We start from the raw sequence: 20739 nt of genomic DNA on the forward strand, positions 1-20739 counted from the left end.
AATGGGAGCAACCCACCTCTGGCAGTGATAGTAGGCTACAGGAAGATAGAGGTAGCTTGTATTGATTTGAAGATCTCAGTATAGGTAGGCCTCAACGTGCAACCACAATTGAGCCCAAAATTTAGGTTGTTAAGTGAGAAACTCGTTAAGTGAGTTTTGCCCCATTTTATGACTTTTTTTGCCACATTTGTTGGTTTGAGCCACTGCAGTTGTTAAATTAGTAATACGTTTGTTAAGTGAATCTGGTTTCCCCATTGACTTTGCTTGTCAGAATAGAATAGAATAGAGTGGAGTGGAGTGGAGTAGAGTAGAATAGAATAGCATAGAATAGAATAGAATAGAATAGAATTCTTTATTGGCCAAGTGTGATCGGACACACAAGGAATCTGTCTTTGGTGCATATGCTCTCAATGTACATAAAAGAAAAATATACATTTGTCAAGAATCATAAGGTACAACACTTAATGATTATCATAGGGGTCAAATAAGCAATGAGGAAACAATATTAATAAAAATCTTAAGGATAGAAGCAACAAGTTACAGCCACACAGTCATAAGTGGGATGAAATGGGTGATAGGAATGATGGGGAAAACTTGAAGTAATAGTAGTGCAGACTTAGTAGACAGTGTTGAGGGAATTATTTGTTTAGCAGAGTGATGGCATTCATAAAAAACCCTGTTTTCGTGCCTAGTTGTCTTGGTGTGCAGTGCTCTGTAGCGACTTTTTGAGGGTAGGAGTTGAAACAGTTTGTGTCCAGGATGCGAGGGGTCAGTAAATATTTTCACAGCCCTCTTTTTGACTTGTGCAGTATACAGGACCTCAATGGAAGGCAGGTTGGCTGCAATGGTAAGGCAGTAGCCGTAAAAAGGGCAACCAACATAAATGTGAGTCAGTTGCCAAGCATCCAAATGTAATTCATGTGATTGCGGGGATGTTACAACTGGCATAAGCATGAGAATTGGTCATAAGTCGCTTTTTTCAGTGCTGTTATAACTTTGAATGGTCACTTGGTGAACTGTAAGTCTAGGACTACCTGTACACAGAATTCTGTGTGCTAGCTGAACAAACAACGAGACAGTCCAAAGTATGAACTACTTTGACACGTCTGGGTTTTTTCCATGTAAAATTGAAGTTGTCTTGTCAGTTATTGACAAAGTGACCACCGTCTCTTAGAATTAAAGACCCACTATTGAGCTTCATGGTGGGTCTTTAGAGAAGAAGTGTCAAACTGGATTTCATTGAGGGCCGCAGTTATATATTGTGCCTTCTGTCCCCTGTCCTACTGTCACTCCTTAGCCAGTCCGAGTACTCGGAGAGGGCGGCATGCAAATCTAATTAATTATTATTATTATTATGTCAATACAACGCAGAAAATGAGATCACTATGCTGGATTTCGTATTTCAGCCCCAGTCGGGCGCTTCTCATGCACCTAGGACTGCGTGATGTAGCGGTGAATTATGTTTGCCGATCCCAGTAAAGCGGCCTTTTGCAATTGACAGATGGAGATTTTGTCAATTCCAATGGTTTTCAAATGTCCGCTGAGATCCTTTGGCACTGAGTGCCAAGTACCACTGGGACCACTTTCACTGGCTTATGCCAGAGTCGTTGCAGCTCGATTTTTAGATCTTCGTATTTTACTAATTTCTTTAGCTGCTTCTCCTCAATTCTGCTGTCCCCTGGGATTGCAATGTCGATGATCCATACTTTCTTTTTCTCCATTATTATTATTATTATTATTATTATTATTATTATTATTATTATCTCCTATATCTTCTATTCTATTCCTCTAACTTTTCTTCTATTCCCTCATTGATATATCCTATTCCTATATTTTCTCTTCTATTCTTTCCTTGATATATTTTATTCTGAGTGTATCCTCTATAACCTTCATTGTGTATTATTGTGTTTTTGGACAAAATAAATAAATAAAATAAATATATCACAACTGGAACTCTAAAATAACTCTTTATTGACTTAACAAGGAACTACAGAGTGGGCACGAACTAGATATGAACAGCAGAGCGGAAACGGAATAAGACCACCTCAGCCGTGCCCGACGGGTTTTTATATTGGCAAATAAAAAGAATCCCAACCATTATTATTTTATTTATTTATTTATTTACATTATAAGCAGCCCTTCTCCTGTGGACTCAAGGCAGCGTACAAGATAAACCATACAAAATTTAAAAACCCCAAATATTAAAAAGAACCATTCAATCAAGAGTCATACCACAAATATTCTATCGGCTTGGGCAGAGTATTCCTGCTTAAAGGCTGGTATTATCTTTTACAAATAACTCAAGGCGATGAAGCTGTCCATCTTCCTCCTCCTAGTTTCCCCCCAAACAACAATGGGGGAGGGTTGGAGAGAGATAAAGAGAGAGGGGGGGAGGAGGGAGGAAGGGAGGGAGAAAGAGAGAGAGAATATGATTGACTGACTCAAGGTCACCCAGCTAACTTCATGGCTAAGGTAGAACTAGAATTCATAATCTCCTGGTATGAGACATAAATATTTGGGAATAATAACCAGTGTAAAATAAGGGAAAGAGTGGGAGGGAAGTTACTTAGTGAAAAGATCTATGCAATTAAGTCAAAATTCCTTTCTATTTTCAAGATAATTAAAAGTATTTTTTAGCACGGCTAATTGCAATAGCCAGGCAGAACACTAACGGAACTTTAAACTAGCAAACATGGAAACTAAGAAGGTTCTGCTTGCATGGGAAGATTTGATGAGTTCCTACTAGATTTCAGTATAGTACATCATTCAGCTTTAGTGAAGTTTTGGCCTATGAGGCGGAAGGCAATTGAAGGCCATGAATCTCTATTGCAAGGTCTCCTGGGCATGATGGTGATTCTGAAAACCCACTGGGGAAGGGAGGAATGGCTGGCCTGGTTGACTGTACTGGCTGAGGACTAGCCTCCTGTTCTGGAGAGGTCAAACTGGATTTGGAGGTAGATTTGGGCTCCTGGACTTCTGGTAAGGAATGTAGTGAGACATGCTTGCTTGAAGGAGGATAAATGATCACCCGCCCCAATATTTCCTTCTGGACTGGTAGTATCTTAGTGATGTTAGCAGAGCGGTGAGGATAGCGTGGCTCATGGTCTTCATGCTTATGTCCATGATGTTTGTGATGGTGGTGATGATGGTGTCTGTTGTCTTCGTGGGGATTTCTATGTCTTTTACCGTCATCCTCTTGATGTTCCTCCTGCCCATGTTCAGACCCAGGCTGTGGAGTTTGTTCATCTGTAACTGGTGGCTAATAAGACAAAAGATATAGAGAGTGGCTTATCCATATCTAGACCTATAAATTGTGCTTAGTGTTCTGTCGAGCTCTCTGGTAGAATCCTCCCGAAAATTCACAGATACAAATTTCACACACACACACACACGTTTGAAAATTCAAAACAATGTTCTTTATACCGAAAATTCAAATAAACTAAGCACTCTTTGTATAGCAAAGAGCACTCGTCTCCAAACAAACTGGTAATTTGTACAAGTCCCTTATCAGTTCTGAGATACTTAGCTTGCAGCTGTGAGGCAATTCACAGTCCTTCTTCTTTCACAAAGTGAAACACACTTTGCTCTGGTTTAGTTTCAAAGCGGGGGAAAAAATCAGCACACAAAGGTGGAAGTCAGCAAGGCAGGCACAAAACACAACAATTAGATAATCCTCCACAATCCTGCTATTTATAGCAGCCTCACTAATTACCACAGCCCCACCCAACCAAAGTTGGCCTCTTTTTCTTTGATAATAATCTCTCAGTTGTTGCTGCCTATGCATCGCTCTCCGCATGCGTGGCTGTGTCATTAACTCTTGTTCCGAATCCAAGGAGGAGCTAGATAATTGATCTCCTTCTGAACTGTCTGCCACACTCTCCTCCTCCCTGTCACTCATGTCTTCTTGGTCAGAGGAGCCTTCATCAGCAGATTCCACCGGGAACAAAACAGGCATGCGGCATGTGGATGTCTCCCCCACATCCACAGTCCTTGGGGCAGGAGCTGGGGCAGAGCTAACCACAACAGCTTACTTATTTTGTGAACTATTCAAGACAGTTGGTGTTAGTAACTTTTTGGGATTCAGCAAGACAGCTGATAGCGGATTCCCTTCGAGAGGAGACTGACTTGGTGATGCACCAGTGGCCTGTGCAGTTAGCACCTGAGTCGGACAGTGGGGAAGATGGCGAGTACTCAGTGTCAGAGGCAGAGGTTCATCCAGTGCCTTCAGAACCTCCAGCACCTCATAGCAGTGATGAGGAAGAAGAGGCTTCTCTTCTTGATGCAAGAGCCTGCAGAGCTGCCAAGAGACTGGAATGGTTACTCCAGAGGAGGTCTCCTCGAGAGTAAGACTGGGGGTTAATTGGCCACTCCCCTAGTCTACCTAAGAATAGTAGAGGCAGCTGAAAGGCTGCAGGAAACAACAGCTTAGACTCATGTATCTGCTGTGATTGTCTCATGAAAATCTCTACTCTGTTTTTCTGTTTTGGATTGCTTATTAAGGAAGACTCCTGGGCATTTTGCCAAGCCTTTGGAAACTACGTGAGATAGCAAGAACTAATTGCATTGCTTTGAGTTAAGACTGTCTGAAATCACACCAGCTTCTAATGAAGATTAATTAGCAGCTGACTTTTTGCAAGAAAGGATTGCTTTTTGATTTGTTTGTGTGTGTCTCCACTGCTAAGCCAATTATTAGGAGTGATTCATTGATTAAATTAAGTTCATTCAAATGGTGTGTTTTGATACATTGGTAACTGGGGGCAGAACAGTGAGACCTTTCTAATTGTATGCTCTCATGGTACCTTTACTTACCTATGAACTTATTTATGCATCTTTTTTTAAAAAAAGAGAAGTGTTGTTGTTTAGTTGTATCTTACAGGATTCTGCTCGGATCTGCGTTTATTTTTTATAGCAAATTTCTTTGTGCACAGAAGTGAAAAAGTTTAACTTTACTAATTTAGTTACAATGGATAAATAGTTAATATATAACATATAGATTAGATTAGATTTATTGGATTTATATGCCGCCCCTCTCCGCAAACTCGGGGCGGCTCACAACAATAATAAAAACAGTACATAGTAGCAAATCCAATTCCCACCAATCTAATTACAATTTTAAATTAAAAAATTCATAAAACAATCCCAATACTGTATATATAAAAAACACGCACACAGTCAATCAATCAAACGGCAAAACAGCATGGGCAAGGGGGAGATGTTTTAGTTCCCCCATGCTTGACGACAGAGGTGGGTTTTAAGGAGTTTACGAAAGGCAGGGAGGGTGGGGGCAATCCTAATCTCAGGGGGGAGCTGGTTCCAGAGGGTCGGAGCCCCCACAGAGAAGGCTCTTCCCCTGGGTCCCGCCAGACAATATCTGTATATATAGTATACAGACAAATCATATCAGTGTGAAATTGCTAACTAAACAGAAAAGTGTTTAGTTATCTTTTACTCTAGTATCTTTTACTCCAAACAGAAGAGTGTTTAATTAGCTTTTTACCTTAGACAAACAGAAGAGAGAGCTGAGTAAATAATCTTTACATCAAGCAGGATGTTCAGTCAATATTTAACCAAGACAGACTTTCCACATTCTTTGGCAAATATGGATAACAACCTACATTAACTAATTGGTGTGTTGGGTAAAGTTCAGTCAATGATTTTAAAGCAAACCATATTTGACAAACTGAGAGTGAATATTTTCTGTAGATCAATATTTTCTGTAGCTGTCTGAGGAACTTACCAGGTGTGGGAAGAAATGGCATTTTACAGTGACAAATTTCCGATGTTCAATCCGACTGTTTATCACAGAGCCTTTGCATAGCCCTGCCTCCTAGAGCAAAAGAGAATTTTTTTCATCAAAAAGCCCCTCCAAAAAGGTTTACGTTGGCCAGATGTTTTGAATATATAGTGGGACAGCAAGACACATAGTCCTTCAGATGTTACATAGAAACATAGAAGACTGACGGCAGAAAAAGACCTCATGGTCCATCTAGTCTGCCCTTATACTATTTCCTGTATTTTATCTTACAATGGATACATGTTTATCCCAGGCATGTTTAAATTCAGTTACTGTGGATTTACCAACCACGTCTGCTGGAAGTTTGTTCCAAGGATCTACTACTCTTTCAGTAAAATAATATTTTCTCACGTTGCTTTTGATCTTTCCCCCAACTAACTTCAGATTGTGTCCCCTTGTTCTTGTGTTCACTTTCCTATTAAAAACACTTCCCTCCTGGACCTTATTTAACCCTTTAACATATTTAAACGTTTCGATCATGTCCCCCCTTTTCCTTCTGTCCTCCAGACTATACAGATTGAGTTCATGAAGTCTTTCCTGATACGTTTTATGCTTAAGACCTTCCACCATTCTTGTAGCCCGTCTTTGGACCCGTTCAATTTTGTCAATATCTTTTTGTAGGTGAGGTCTCCAGAACTGAACACAGTATTCCAAATGTGGTCTCACCAGCACTCTATATAGCGGGATCATAATCTCCCTCTTCCTGCTTGTTATACCTCTAGCTATGCAGCCAAGCATCCTACTTGCTTTCCCTACTGCCTGACTGCACTGTTCACCCATTTTGAGACTGCCAGAAATCACTACCCCTAAATCCTTTTCTTCTGAAGTTTTTGCTAACACAGAACTGCCAATACAATACTCAGATTGAGGATTCCTTTTCCCCAAGTGCATTATTTTACATTTGCAGTTTCCAGTTTAATGTTACTTGTTAGAAACATATTTTTTTTTCCTCATTTCTTTGGCCTGTAGAAACTGGGCTACATGGCTAGCATAGGGTTTTTCAGGGTGGAATAAAACTGATTTTTAAATTTGAAGGTACACGCCCACAGTGTGGTAGTAAAACTTTTTGCAGCCCTTCACAGTCCTTCAGTTCATCTTTCTAGAGCAGCTGAGAAGCTTCTATTGATTACAAGCTTCTATTGATTACAAGCTTCTATTCACAAGCTTCTATTGATTACAAGCCCAACAAAGGGATTGGATGGCAATTACCTACTGGGTGTGGTGCGAGTCCTATAAGGTGATGGGGAGCTGTAACAGACCTTATGCTTTGCAATTCATAGTGTTTGTCAGTTTGTGCTGGAGGAGGAGTAAAGGAACTTGATTGTCTGTGGACTGTTTATTTCTCTACCAGAACCCGGCAGATTACTTGACTCACACAACTAATAAGATTAGAGGTGGCTTCCCCGTTCCCCCAATTATTCAATTCCATTTTTTTTGTTACATCTGGAAAAGAAATTGTCCTGACAAATTTTATACAAGATATCTGAATACTCACTGCAGTATTTGGTGGAAGCAGAGGACATTTAGTGAGGACAGACACCGGCTGGCTTTTGGGACAAGAGGTCTCTTGGATGGTGTACTCCACAAAGTTAGAAGGACCGATAACCCACTGTGAAAAAGTCACAGGCAGAAGTTAGAGCAGGTTCCACGCGAGTTATGGGAATCAAAGAATTATGGGAATTAAAGTCCTTCTGACCCATAGAGCATCAAATTGCAGAATGTTGTGCTCCAAAAAACCAAGAAAGACATGCTAAGTAATTTTGAAGATGTTGCCTTTATCACTCCTCACCTATAGACAGAAATGTTGCCAAACTAAAGCAATTAAAGGTCTGAAGACCTGTTTGGTCAATTGGGGAATACAGGTAGTCCTTGATGTATGACTACAATTGAGTCCAGCAAATGCGACAATTGTTAAGCGAATTCTGCCTCCTTATTTTATTCCCCATTTATTTTTTAAAAAACATCTTCATTTTGTTGTCTAAAACAATAATAACGCAGTCTTTAAAAAATAAGTCTAATAATTTGAACATTCCATGGACATTTATAGATATTCACTTACCTCCTTGTGTCCAGTTCAGCAGAAAATAAAAATCTGCCTCTCCCTCCCAGCAATTTGCCTCCTTGCAGCTTTAGTTTCATTTTCAGTTTAGCCCATGGTCAGCTTCAAATCAGCTGAAACTTGAGAAGCTGATAATGAGTTGCTTGGCTTAATAGGTTCTGTTCTGTTTGCTGTAAGGAGGTAAATTGCTGAGAGGCAGAGGCAATAAAAGGTGGAGATGGCTGGGTGGGGCTACATTCGGTGCATAAGACACACCCACGTTTTTACCCTATTTTGGGGGATAAAAAGGTGCTTCTGATACTCAGAAAAATATGGTATTTTTTTTTGTTTTATTGTTGTAAATTAATCAGAGTAGCCCCAAAGCAAGATGGGCAGCAAATGACTTATATCACCAAAGATATTTTCTGAGAACTTCAAGAATCAAGGTAGCCTAAACCTTCTTTGCTAGGTTGGTAATTTCCTGCCCAGTAAATAGTATTGAAGGATACTTGTCCTTAGAACTGGGATTTATGACTGGTGGCTAGGTAGACCAAGATATCTGAAGGATTGCAGATTGGGAATTGCTACAAGAATTAATCTGTTCCATCCAAACCAAGGACACAGCATTGAAGTTTCCATGTTACCTGTGATTTGGCTTTGGTGATATTGAGGATGGTGAAATAATGAACATGGTTGTTTTCAGCATTGAATTTGGCCAGGCTCTCTGCTGCTGTTTCCCAAAAATTGGCTTCAGAAGGATCTCCAGGGGTTGGACAATCGGGGCAGATTTTTGCCAAAGCCGCTGAAGAAACTATAGAGAACAAATAGCAAATATTTAGAATAGTGTGTCCCAACCTTGACAACTTTAAGGAGGGTAGATTTCAACTCTCACAATTTCCCAGCCAGCGTTGATGTCTAATCAATGATGGGCTACCAAAATTTTTACTACCACACTGTGGGCGTGGCTTATGCATTTTGTTTCAACATCTTTCAATGCAAATTGGGTGTTCTGGGGTGGGGCTCCATTTTTGCTACCCCACTGCATTCCCACCCACCCCGTCCAGGCAGTAGCCCACCCCTGTGTCCAATACACATTTCAGGTCATCTTTTTTTTTTTTTTTAAAAAAGTATTGGATTTTAAAAACCAAACCAAAACACAAAACAACAAAGACATTAAACGTTAAATAAATTTGTACAGACATAATAGATGTTGATAAAGTGAAAAACAAAACAAACAACAGAAAAAAAAGCAGAAAAGAAAAAAACACATAAATTAAACATACATTTGGGATATTTACATCCCCTTCTCATTCAGAATTTCAATCGGCGATAGGTACATTTTTACCTTGTTTTATTTACATATTTTATTTATTTATTTATTTGTTCGATTTTTTAATGCCGCCCTTCTCCTTAGCTTCAGGGCGGCTTACAACATGTTAGCAACAGCACTTTTTAACAGAGCCAGCATATTGCCCCCACAATCCGGGTCCTCATTTTACCCACCGCGGAAGGATGGAAGGCTGAGTCCACCTTTTCTTGCAAACCTTTCATTACCAAACTAGGTAATACCCTTCTATTCTCTAATTGATATATTCTATTCCTAAATTGTCACTTCTATTCTTTTTCTAATATATTTTACTCGAATATAACCTTCATTGTGTATTGTTGTTCAATGGACAAAATAAATAAATAAAAATAAATAAAATAAATAAATAAATAAAAATAAATAAAATAAATAAATAAAGATTAATGTTAAAGGCCTTCGCATTTACTTTTAAAATTTCTATGGGGAAACTCTAATTGGTAGTTATATGTGCGTGGATATATTTTTCTTGCAAAAATATTGTAAGAATATATGAAAAATACATACGTGGCCGTAAAACACAGTCATAACTGTACAGTTGTGAATGATTTGAATTCTTGTCGAAATGAATTATGACTTTGCATTGGCCATAGACCTGGAATAAGAGAATGTAGTTTGGGTTAGTGCTACCCATTTCTTTTACCAATGATTCTATGATATATAATCAAAAGCTGACTTTTTTTCACACATTAGACACAAGTTTACATTCCTTCCAAAATGTGGAAAGTCAATTTTGCCACATTTCTTGTTCTCCACATCTCTACAGTCGCTACATTTCTTCTTGCAAATTTTGTACAACCAACAAATTTTGTACAATTTCTACTATGGATCAGAAGTGGCCTGCCCAGTGACCGATTAGGTCCCACAGATTTGGCCTTCTCTGGGTCCCGTTGATGAAACAATGTCGTCTGGTGGGGCCCACGGGAAGAGCCTTCTCTGTGGTGGCCCCGACCCTCTGGAATCAATTCCCCCCGGAGATCAGGACTGCCCCCACCCTCCTTGCCTTTCGCAAACTTCTTAAAACTCATCTCTGCTGTCAGGCATGGGGAAATTGATTCCCGTGGCCCAGGCTGTTTTATGCATGGTATGTTTGGGATGTTTGATTGTTTTTACATTAAGGGTTTTAAACTGTTTTAATAATTGGATTTGTACTATGCTTTATTGTTGTGAGCCGCCTCGAGTCTTTGGAGAGGAGCGGCATACAAATCTAATAAATAGATAGATAGATAGATAGATAGATAGATAGATAGATAGATAGATAAATAAATAAATAAATGCTAAGTGAACAAATGGAAAGAGTAGAGAAAAAGATATAGAAATAGTAGAAATAATGCTAAACATATGGGCATAATCCCTTAAAAATAATTTGGAAAGGACAGAAAATAGTTAGGAGAAAGTAGACACTATACCCCACATTTTTCAAGGAAAAAAGAATTTATTTTAAGAATTAGAAAAGAAATGAAATTATTCTTTGAAGCTTACTCAGATGTGGTGGAAATGCCCCAAAGTGAAGAAATATAGGAAACCGATAAGGAGATGGCTACAGGAGATAATAGGAGAACAAATTGAATTTAAACCTGAACTATTCTTATTAGGAATAATTAATCAAAAGATAAAGAAACAACTCTAATATATCATTTTACACACAATAACAGCAGCAAGAATTGTTTATGCTCATGGGATTGGATAAAATAATATTAGGAGTAGAAGAAAAAATGAGCAGGAAGATATACCACTATCTTTTAGAGCAGTAGTTCTCAACCTTTCTAATGCCGTGACCCCTTAATACAGTTCTTCATGTTGTGGTGACCCCCAACCATAAGTCTAGTGCCAATTCTCCCAAAAGAACTTTTGATTGGTAGGAGAGTCAGAAGGACATCCCCACTGTAAAAATATGTTCCAAGGTGCCAGAGTAGAAACTTTAATTCCTAACACCATGGAAAATTTGTTTTTTTCCATGGTCTTAGGTGACCCTGGTGAAACGGTTGTTCGACCTCCAAAGAAGTCCCGGCATCCAGGTTGAGAACCACTGTTTTAGAGCAAGCACTATAGGAAGAACAGATCAAGGAAACTATGATACAATGGAGTAGAGATTTTGGATTTAACGCCTGGCAAGATCTATGGCACAGAAACCAGAAGCTTACTTTGGCCACTTTATACAAAGAGAACCCCTATAAGATGTTCTACAGATGCCATTTCCCACCAACAAGGTTAGCCAAAATGAGTCAAAAATTTTCAATGTCATGTTGGAAATGCAAAAGGCTACCTGGGACATATTACCACATGTGTTGGCACATGACTATTGGAACAAAATAAGGCAAAAAGAATCAGAACTCCAAATACAAACTGAATAAACATATTATCACGGATAATCCCCACTCGGTCAAGGACCTCGGAGTACTAATAACTAAAGATCTAAGTGCCAAAGCCCACTGCAACAACATCGCCAAGAAAGCTTCAAGAGTTGTTAATCTAATCCTACGTAGCTTCTGCTCTGGAAATCTCACACTACTCACCAGAGCTTACAAAACTTTCGCCAGACCCATCCTAGAATACAGCTCATCTGTTTGGAACCCATATCGCATCTCAGACATTAACACCCTCAAAAATGTCCAAAGATACTTCACCAGAAGAGCCCTTCAATCCTCCACTCGAAACAGAATACCCTACGAAACTAGACTTACAATCCTGGGTCTAGAAAGCTTAGAACTATGATGCCTTAAATATGATCTAAGTATTGCCCACAAGATCATATGCTGCAATGTCCTGCCTGTCAAAGACTACGTCAGCTTCAACCACAACAACACGAGAGCCCACAACAGATTCAAGCTTAATATTAACCGCTCCAAACTTGACTGTAAAAAATAAGACTTTAGTAATTGAGTTGTCAAAGCGTGGAACTCATTACCGGGCTCTGTAGTATCATCCCCTAACCCCCAACACTTTACCCTTAGACTATCCATGATTCCTAAAAGATCAGTAAGGGGCGTGCATAAGCGCACTAGCGTGCCTTCCGTCCCCTGTCTATAGTCTCTCCTATATCTCCTATATCTTCTCTTCTATCCCCATATCCTTTCTACTATTCTCTCATAGATACATTTTATTCCTACATTTTCTCTTCTGTTCTTTCTCTAATACATTTCACTCGAGTATATCCTCTATAACCTTCATTGTGTATTATTGTGTATTGGACTAACTAACTAACTAACTAACTAACTAACTAACTAACTAACTAACTAACTAAATAAATAAATAAATAAATAAATAAATAGCCCAAAGACGGGCTACAAGAATGGTGGAAGGTCTTAGGCATAAAACGTATCAAGAAAGACTTCATGAACTCAATCTGTATAGTCTGGAGGACAGAAGGAAAAGGGGGGACATGATCGAAACATTTAAATATGTTAAAGGGTTAAATAAGGTTCAGGAGGGAAGTGTTTTTAATAGGTAAGTGAACCCAAGAATAAGAGGGCACAATCTGAGGTTAGTTAGGGGAAAGATCAAAAGCAACGTGAGAAAATATTATTTTACTGAAAGAGTAGTAGATCCTTGGAACAAACTTCCAGCAGACGTGGTTGGTAAATCCACAGTAACTGAATTTAAGCATGCCTGGGATAAACATATATCCATTGTAAGATAAAATACAGGAAATAGTATAAGGGCAGACTAGATGGACCATGAGGTCTTTTTCTGCCGCCAGTCTTCTATGTTTCTAAATAAATAAACAAACAAACAAACAAACAAACAAACAAACAAATAAATGGTAATAGATGAAAGAAATATTGAAGATAAAATTAGATTACAGTGAACCCTCGATCATCGCGAGGGTTCCGTTCCAGGACCCCAAGCGATGATCGATTTTTCGCGAAGTAGCGGTGCGGAAGTAAAAACACCATCCGCGCATGCGCAGATGGTGTTTTTACTTCCACCGCCGCCCGCCCTTCACCCGCCGTTGCCAGCTCCGCTTCCCAAGCCTGCTAATGAAATCCAACCCACGGCGGCCCTTTCCCTCTCCAGGCTGCGGGCGGGGTCCGGAGAACAATGCCTGGCGCCACGCTCCCGGCTGGGCTTTTTTCCCCCATTTCCCCTCGGGTGGAATTTCAGACCCTCCGCCGGTTGGATTTCATTAGCAGGCTCGATAGCAAGTTCTTCCTCCCTTTAGAAAGCCCCGCAGCCTCCTCCGCCCGGCGGGAGGAGGGAAAAGGCCGCCAGCGAGGACCCGCAAAGCCGCCGTCGCCGCCGCAGCGAGGCCGAGCTGCCCGCTCCCACGGCACGGGCTCCCAACACAGCGCCGCTCAGCCCGGCCTCGGCGACGCCTCCGCGGATCCGCCAGCCCAGCCGAGCGACGCCTCTCTGGTCTGGGCGAAGGCAGTGGGCAGTCCCTGCCGCAGCAGTCCCCGCGGGCACCGCGCGCCAAGGGCCGGCCAGGCCGCCGGCCAACAAAGGGGCTCCCTCGTTCGGGCAGGTTTACAAAGGCAGCGCGGCAACTTGGAGCCCCCGCCACGCCTCGCCCGCCCCCACCTGGCCGGCGCTCCGGCTACCCCCGGCTGAGGAAGAACCGAGTAGCCCCCGCCCTCCCCCGCCAGGCTCCCTTCAGCCCCCCGGGGTCAAGCGGGCGGGCGGCGGCCGGGACCTCGCCTGTCTCCGCCGCCCGCATCGCCCCTCCGACGGGCCGGCCTCCCCCGCCCGCCTCTGCTGCAGCCACCGCCGCCTCCCCGACTGCCACAAAAGGGCCCCGCCCGCCCCGCCCCAAAGTTTACCTTGCGGCGGGATTCAAAGTGCTGGGGTGGGGGGTGTCACTTCGCCGCTCGTGTCCTGGCTAAACCGGGCGGCAGGAGACAGGCTTTGAGTTTTTAGCTGCGGGGAGAGAAGTAGGACTTTCCTAACTCCCTCCCCCCGCAGCCAAAACTCAAAGCCTGTCTCTTTTTTTTCTTGCGGCGAGCCCAAGCCGTTCCTCTCTCGACCGCAGCCGAGCTTCCCTCGGCCCCCTTTGGCCCCGTCGCCTCCTCCCCGCCTGCCTTTCCTCGCCAAGCGCACGAAAAAAAAGAGAGAAGGCTTCTACCGGAAGCCGGGGACGGCGGGCAGGGGCATGAAGGATCTCTTGCGGGGGAAAAGCCGCTAGCCAGCTTTCGGAGCTCCTCCGCCATCACCCGGCTTCTGGTAGAAGCCTTCTCTCTTTTTTTTCGTGCGCTTGGCGAGGAAAGGCAGGCGGGGAGGAGGCGACGGGGCCAAAGGGGGCTGAGGGAAGCTCGGCTGCGGTCGAGAGAGAAACGGCTTGGGCTCGCCGCAAGAAAAAAAAGAGACAGGCTTTTAGTTTTGGCTGCGGGGGGAGGGAATCCCGCCGCAAGGTAAGCTTCGGGGCGGGGCGGGTGGGGCCCTTTTGTGCCAGTCGGGGAGGCGGTGGCGGGTGCAGCAGAGGCGGGCGGGGGAGGCCAGCCCGCCGGAGGGGCGATGCGGGCGGCGGAGACAGGCGAGGTCCCGGCCGCCCCCCGCCCACTTGGCCCCAGACCGGTGCAGCAGGAAAGGGACGGAGAAGGCTCACTGGCAGCCCTTGCCCATCGCCGCGCCTTCGCTTCCCCCCCTCCCCCGCTGGATCCGGCAGCGTGCTGAGGGGAATTGCCGCGGACTGGAAAAACCGCCACCCTTCGCCGGGAGTGCCGTTCGTGGCTCTCTCGGGCGAGGACTGAAGGGAGGGTCCGTGCGCGGCCGGCTGGGTGGCGATGCCAAGGCGGCCCGGGGTTTTGGGGGGCTGTTTTTTCCCCCTTTCGGCGGCTTTGGGAAGAACCTTGCCGGGTGATGCGGCGCTGAAGGCAACGCCGCTCTGAGGAAACGGGGCTCTCTCCCGTGGCTCTCCGGTGTGTGTGTGCGCCGGCTCTGCGCGCTTTCAGCGGGGGCTGCCCTGCGCTTCTTTTTGCTGCCCGAACGTCAGGAGTTCCCTCCGGCTCAGCGGGGGTTTTTTTTGTTTTGAAGGGGGGGAGAGGCCGTGGGGCAGATGGGCAGTCAAAAAGGGCAGGGGAAGGAGGGTGCAGCGGCGAGGCGAAGGCAAGGGGCACACGGCCGACCGGCTCCAAGCTGCGCCCTCCGTCACCCGCCTCCTTTCAGGCAGCTCCCCGCACGCCCCTCGCCTTCTGCCGAGGCTCAGCTGCAAGCGGCCAGTGAGGCAGACCGGCTCCGAGGCGAGCGGCCGGAGCTGTGCCCTCCTTCGCCCGCCAGGTGAGGCGAAGGCGAGGGGCGCGCGGCTGCAGCGAGGAGCCGAAGATCCGGGCCGGGAAGACCCAGGGAAGGTTCCTTCGTCCGCCTAGCAGCTGATCTGCTCGGCAGCGCAGCACCAGCGAGGAGCCGAAGATCTTCGGCTCCTCACTGCTGCTGCGCTGCCGAGCAGATCAGCTGCTAGGCGGCCGCTCAAGAGCAAGAGGGGGAGAGATAGAGAAAGAGAGAGAAGGAAAGAAAGATGAGAGAGGGAGGAAGAGAGTGTGAGAGAGGAAGAAGCAACATAGAGAAAGAGGGGGAAGACCCAGGGAAGCCTCTGCCCGGCGGGGAAACTCCACCATCTACGCATGCGTGGAAGGGCACGCATGCGCAGATGGTGGAGTTTACTTCCGGGTTGAAAACTCGCGAAATAGCCCTTTCGCGATACTTGAGGACGCGAAACTCGAGGGTTCACTGTACTACCGTTGTGGTAGTAAACATTTTGGTACCCCTTCACTTTGCCACACCCACCATGGCCATGCTCACCCAGAAACCATTTAAAAAAATCCCTTGCTAAAATGTTTGAAGCCCACCCCTGGGTGAAGGATATTCCAAAGAGATATGTTTGTTGTGATACAACGTGGGTAGAGTGACACTCTCAACCTCCTTTGCAAACCAGTTCAAAACACAGATTGGACTTCCTTCCAATTCTGGCTGGTAGTTTTATTAAAACTAAGTAAATCTATTACTTACAGTCTCATGTGCATCTCTAATTTTACACTCTTTCCACAATTTTCTGCTCTGGACATGACATTCAGTTTCTAATACATCCAAGATGATGTAGAAAAGAGAGCCACCCATCCACTGTGGACAAACAAAAGGAAAACTTTTGAAGAGGCAAAGAAATGTGTCAATCACCAGAAGTACATTACATGGAATTAAATTAATCTTCAAATCCCGGTTTAGAAACAAGGCAAGGATTTAGCTCACTTTCACTCAGGGTCAGGAAACCAACCATCCTGCTGTTGAATCCAGCAATGGCTAGTTAGAAGATGAGCAAAAATGGTCCCTGGGGTATGGAGTCACTCACCTGGCTCTGATTTTAATGAAGATTGGGGGTTTTTTTCTTCTTGTGGAAGAGTTAGGATCATAAACTAAGTTCTTGAAGGGAAAGCTTTATTCTGCACATGATCATCGAAAATATACACTGTATACCAAAAAGAATTGGCTGGATACCACAGAAGTATCATTATCTTACTGGATGGCAAGCAGATAAAGGAGAGAATTGGATGGCAATATATCTCTGGGACCGCCTTCTGCCGCACGAATCCCAGCGACCAGTTAGGTCCCACAGAGTTGGCCTTCTCCGGGTCCCGTCAACTGTTGTTTGGTGGGACCCAGGGGAAGAGCCTTCTCTGTGGTGGCCCCGACTCTTTGGAACCAATTCCCCCCAGATATCAGAGTCGCTCCCACCCTCCTAGCCTTTCATAAGCTCCTTAAAACCCACCTCTGTCGTCAGGCATGGAGGAATTGATACTTTCCCTCCACCTAGGCTTATAAAATTTATGCTAGTACAGTATGTATGATTGGTTTCTAAATTGGGGTTTTAAATTAACTTAAATATTAGATTTGTTTACATTGTATTATTATTGCTGTGAGCCGCCCCGAGTCTGCAGAGAGGGGCGGCATACAAATCTGATTAATAAATAAATAATAAATAAATAAATGAATAGCGGTCTGTTTTTTTATAAAATTTAATTTAATTTTAATTTATTTGACTTATAAACCGCCCAACTCCTTCTGGACTTTTTGTTTTTACCAGTCCAGATTACCCTAGCTCAGTGATGGCGAACCCACAAGTGGCACACAGAGCCATGTCTGAGGACATGCATGGCGTTACTTTAAGTCAGCTCTGGAGCACATGAACATGCTGGACATCTGATTTTTGGTCTTCTTTTCAGCTGTTTTTGCTCTCCCCAGGATTTAGGGACACCTCCTAAAGCCCGAGGATGGTGAAAAATGGCCCAATGGGCCAACTGGAAGTTCATTTCTGAACTTCTGGTTAGCCTGTTTGGCCATGTTTTGCCACCCCCAGGCTTCGAGGGGCTTTCCTGAATCCTGGAGAGAGAAAAAAACAGCCCAGGTGCCTTCCCTAAGTCTGGAGGCTTCAATGTACATGCACAGGGGAGAGGCCATTGGGTTATGGCTGTTGGCACATGCGCACACTATATCTAAATGTTCAGAAACTTCAGATCGTGCAGAATGCAGCTCCCAAATATGCCCATGTTACACCAACACTCCGCAGTCTGCATTGGTTGCCGACCAGTTTCCAATCACAACTCAAAGTCTTGGTTATGACCTATAAAGCCCTTCATGGCACCGGACCAGATTATCTCAGGGACTGCCTTCTACTGCACGAATCCCAGCGACCAGTTAGGTCCCACAGAGTGGATCTTCTTCGGGTCCCGACAACTAAACAATGTCGCTTGGCGGGACCCAGGGGAAGAGCCTTCTCTGTGGCAGCCCCGGCCCTCTGGAACCAACTCCCCCCAGAGATTAGAATTGCCCCCTCCCTCCTTGCCTTTCGCAAGCTAATTAAAACCCACCTCTGCCATCAGGCATGGGGGAATTTAGATCCTCTTTCCCCCTAGGCCTCTACAATTCTATGCATGATATGTATGTATGTATGTTTGGTTTTTATATTAATGGGTTTTTTAATCGTTTTAGTATTAGATTACTATTGTACACTGTTTTATTGTTACTGTTAGCCGCTCCGAGTCTCCGGAGAGGGGCGGCATATAAATCCAATAAATAAATAAATAAATAAATAAATAAATAAATATCAGACGTGCGCACACACTTTTAGCACTAGAGCAGGAGTGGGCTACTGGCTGGACTGGGGGGGGGGGGGACACGCAGTGGGGTAGCAAAAATGGAGCTCCACCCCAGAGCACCCATTTTGCACTGAAAGATGTTTAAAGGAAATGCATAAGCCACGCCCACAGTGTGGTAGTAAACATTTTGGTAGCCCTTCACTGCACTAGAACCAAAAAAGGTTTACTGTTATGTACCCTCTTCAGTGATTGGCTGAACCCCTCCCCATTCCTATTGGGTAACGTTAGTTGCCAGGAAGCCCAAGTTTATGTGGGCTAGTTACTGTTACCGGATTGGCTGTTCTGTCAGGGGGTTGTTAGTATAAATAACCTGTCATTGGGTGTTGCCGGGTTCTTTTTTCTCTCAGCTGGTTCCAATAAATAACCTTGCACTGTTCTCCATCTACGAGCGAACTTTCTCCAATTTTATAGTTCACCATCACTGCCCTACTTTAATATGACATCTTTAAAGATGGATTTAATTTGGTCAATTAATTGGAAATTAACAATGTTGGTGACGTAGAAAGAAAACCAGCACAAGATGTTTTATAGATGGCATTTGCCACCAATAAGAATCACAAAGATATTCCCAAATTCATCACCACTTTGTTGAAAAAGAACAAGACACTTTTAATCATCTTTGCTGGATCTGTCCAAAGCATAATAATAATAATAATAATAATAATAATAATAATAATAATAATAATAATAATAATGATGATGATAATAATACTGGTATAACACAGGAACCTGGCTGAAAGAAATAACAAAGGAAGACATGGATAGAAAACCCGAGCTATTTTAATTCGGTATAATTGATTAAAAAGTACAAAAAGGAAATACAGTATCTCATTATACATATTGTTACAGCAGCAAGAATTATTTATGCACAATTTTGGAAGAGTGGGGAAATACCTAAGGACAAAAATATAATTAGTAAGATATTGGATTCTGCTGAAACGGATAAGCTAACTAAGAAAATAAAAGAAAAAGAGGAAACTTAATATTATATCATATGGAACAAATTTTATGAATGGTTGAAAGAAAGAAAGAATAAATAAATGACGATGTATAGTTGTTAACTATAGAATTAATTAAGATAGAATTTTACTGTTTAAATAAGCTATATATAGTAGTAGTTAGAACACCATATACATTTAAAGACCAAGCAAACCAATAAAAATGTAAATACTGTATATCTAATTATGGGTAATGTAAATGTTGATACTATCCGAGGAGATCATACTGTATATAGGGGGATAGAATACCCCTAATTGTTTGCTTTGTATTGTTACTGTTGTATGTTGTATTTTCATGTGCGTTTAATAAAAAAAATTTAAAAGATAAAGATGGATACTATCAAGTCTCCGGAGAGGGGCGGCATACAAATCCAATAAATCAAATCAAATCAAATCAATCAAATTGAAGGAAAGAAAAAAGTCAATAGAAGGGCGTGATCTTACCTGGGGTATTTCATGGACATCAAAAATGCGCTGGAGGCCAAGAATGTAACCTTCTTTCCGATGGGCATTGAGTTTGTTAAGAGCCACTTCTGCACCAACCCTTACCTCTGAAGAATTGCAGGTTGGGGAAAGAAAATGAAAAGATGGAGAGGGCACCACCAAGTGAAGCATCTGAATTCCAATGAAGAAGGAAATCGAAAGAGACATTTTGGAACTGTTTGAGGAAATCAGAGAAGACAGCAACTGGAGCCAAGCTGGGAGAACAAGGCTAAGAAAGATCTTTACCTTTCTTTATATACTTTAAATCAATAGCTAATATTTGCTTTTTTCTATCTCACAGTGACCGTGACCGTTGAACTTCAACATACACATTATAAACACCATGTCAATGATTAGACGTTTATAGGTTTGCAGAGTGGCTCTTGTTAATGTACGAGTAGAGTAATCCTTGTTTATCAAGATTGTGCACACACAGAAACGTTTATATTGAGATTAGTTGTGAGTAACTACTCAGCCGCACATAGTTAAACTAACCTGAATTAAAGTTTAGTTTGAGAAAAAACATGTTCAGATAAACTGTCTAAAATTATACACAAAATAAGTCAGAATAACAATCCAAACACTACCAAGTCTTTCTTACCAGTTGCCTTTGTCATAATCAGTAAACAAAGATATCAAGCCTAAACACATTTTAGCTGTAATATATAAATACAATGCAGAGAGATTGCAGAGAAAATGCAGAGCAAACAGTGAGTAAGCATAAACAGTGAGTAGCCAGAAAAAGAGAAACAGAGAGGGTGACTCAGAGAAATAAGTTATGAACTCTAGCTCCCTCGTGTCAGTCTGCAACACAGCTAAACAGACATAGTTCAGTTATAATACATATTGTTGGTTTATATACTGCCAAACCAAACTGTTTTTAGGACAGAATCCTAAAAGCTGTTCACTAAGCAACAAAATTGTTGGATTTAAATTACTTCACCAAAAATTATGTCTCTCTTTGATTAAAAATGAGATGA

General features: G+C 42.9%; 1 protein-coding gene across 1 annotated transcript; it reads right to left on the reverse strand.

The window, feature by feature from the left end:
• Positions 1-1948: 1948 nt before the first annotated feature.
• On the reverse strand, positions 1949-19971 carry LOC139168204 (fetuin-B-like). The gene is made up of 7 exons (XM_070753712.1): positions 19721-19971; positions 16138-16248; positions 9703-9790; positions 8477-8643; positions 7290-7403; positions 5738-5827; positions 1949-3259 (listed from the first exon to the last, which is right to left on the reverse strand). The coding sequence occupies exons 1-7, from the start codon at positions 19925-19927 to the stop codon at positions 2789-2791; spliced, it is 1248 nt and encodes a 415-aa protein (XP_070609813.1). The 5' UTR covers positions 19928-19971; the 3' UTR covers positions 1949-2788.
• Between the last annotated feature and the right edge of the window lie 768 nt (positions 19972-20739).

Source organism: Erythrolamprus reginae, chromosome 5 (assembly GCF_031021105.1).
Source record: "Erythrolamprus reginae isolate rEryReg1 chromosome 5, rEryReg1.hap1, whole genome shotgun sequence".
Classification (NCBI taxonomy): Eukaryota; Metazoa; Chordata; class Lepidosauria; order Squamata; family Dipsadidae; genus Erythrolamprus; species Erythrolamprus reginae.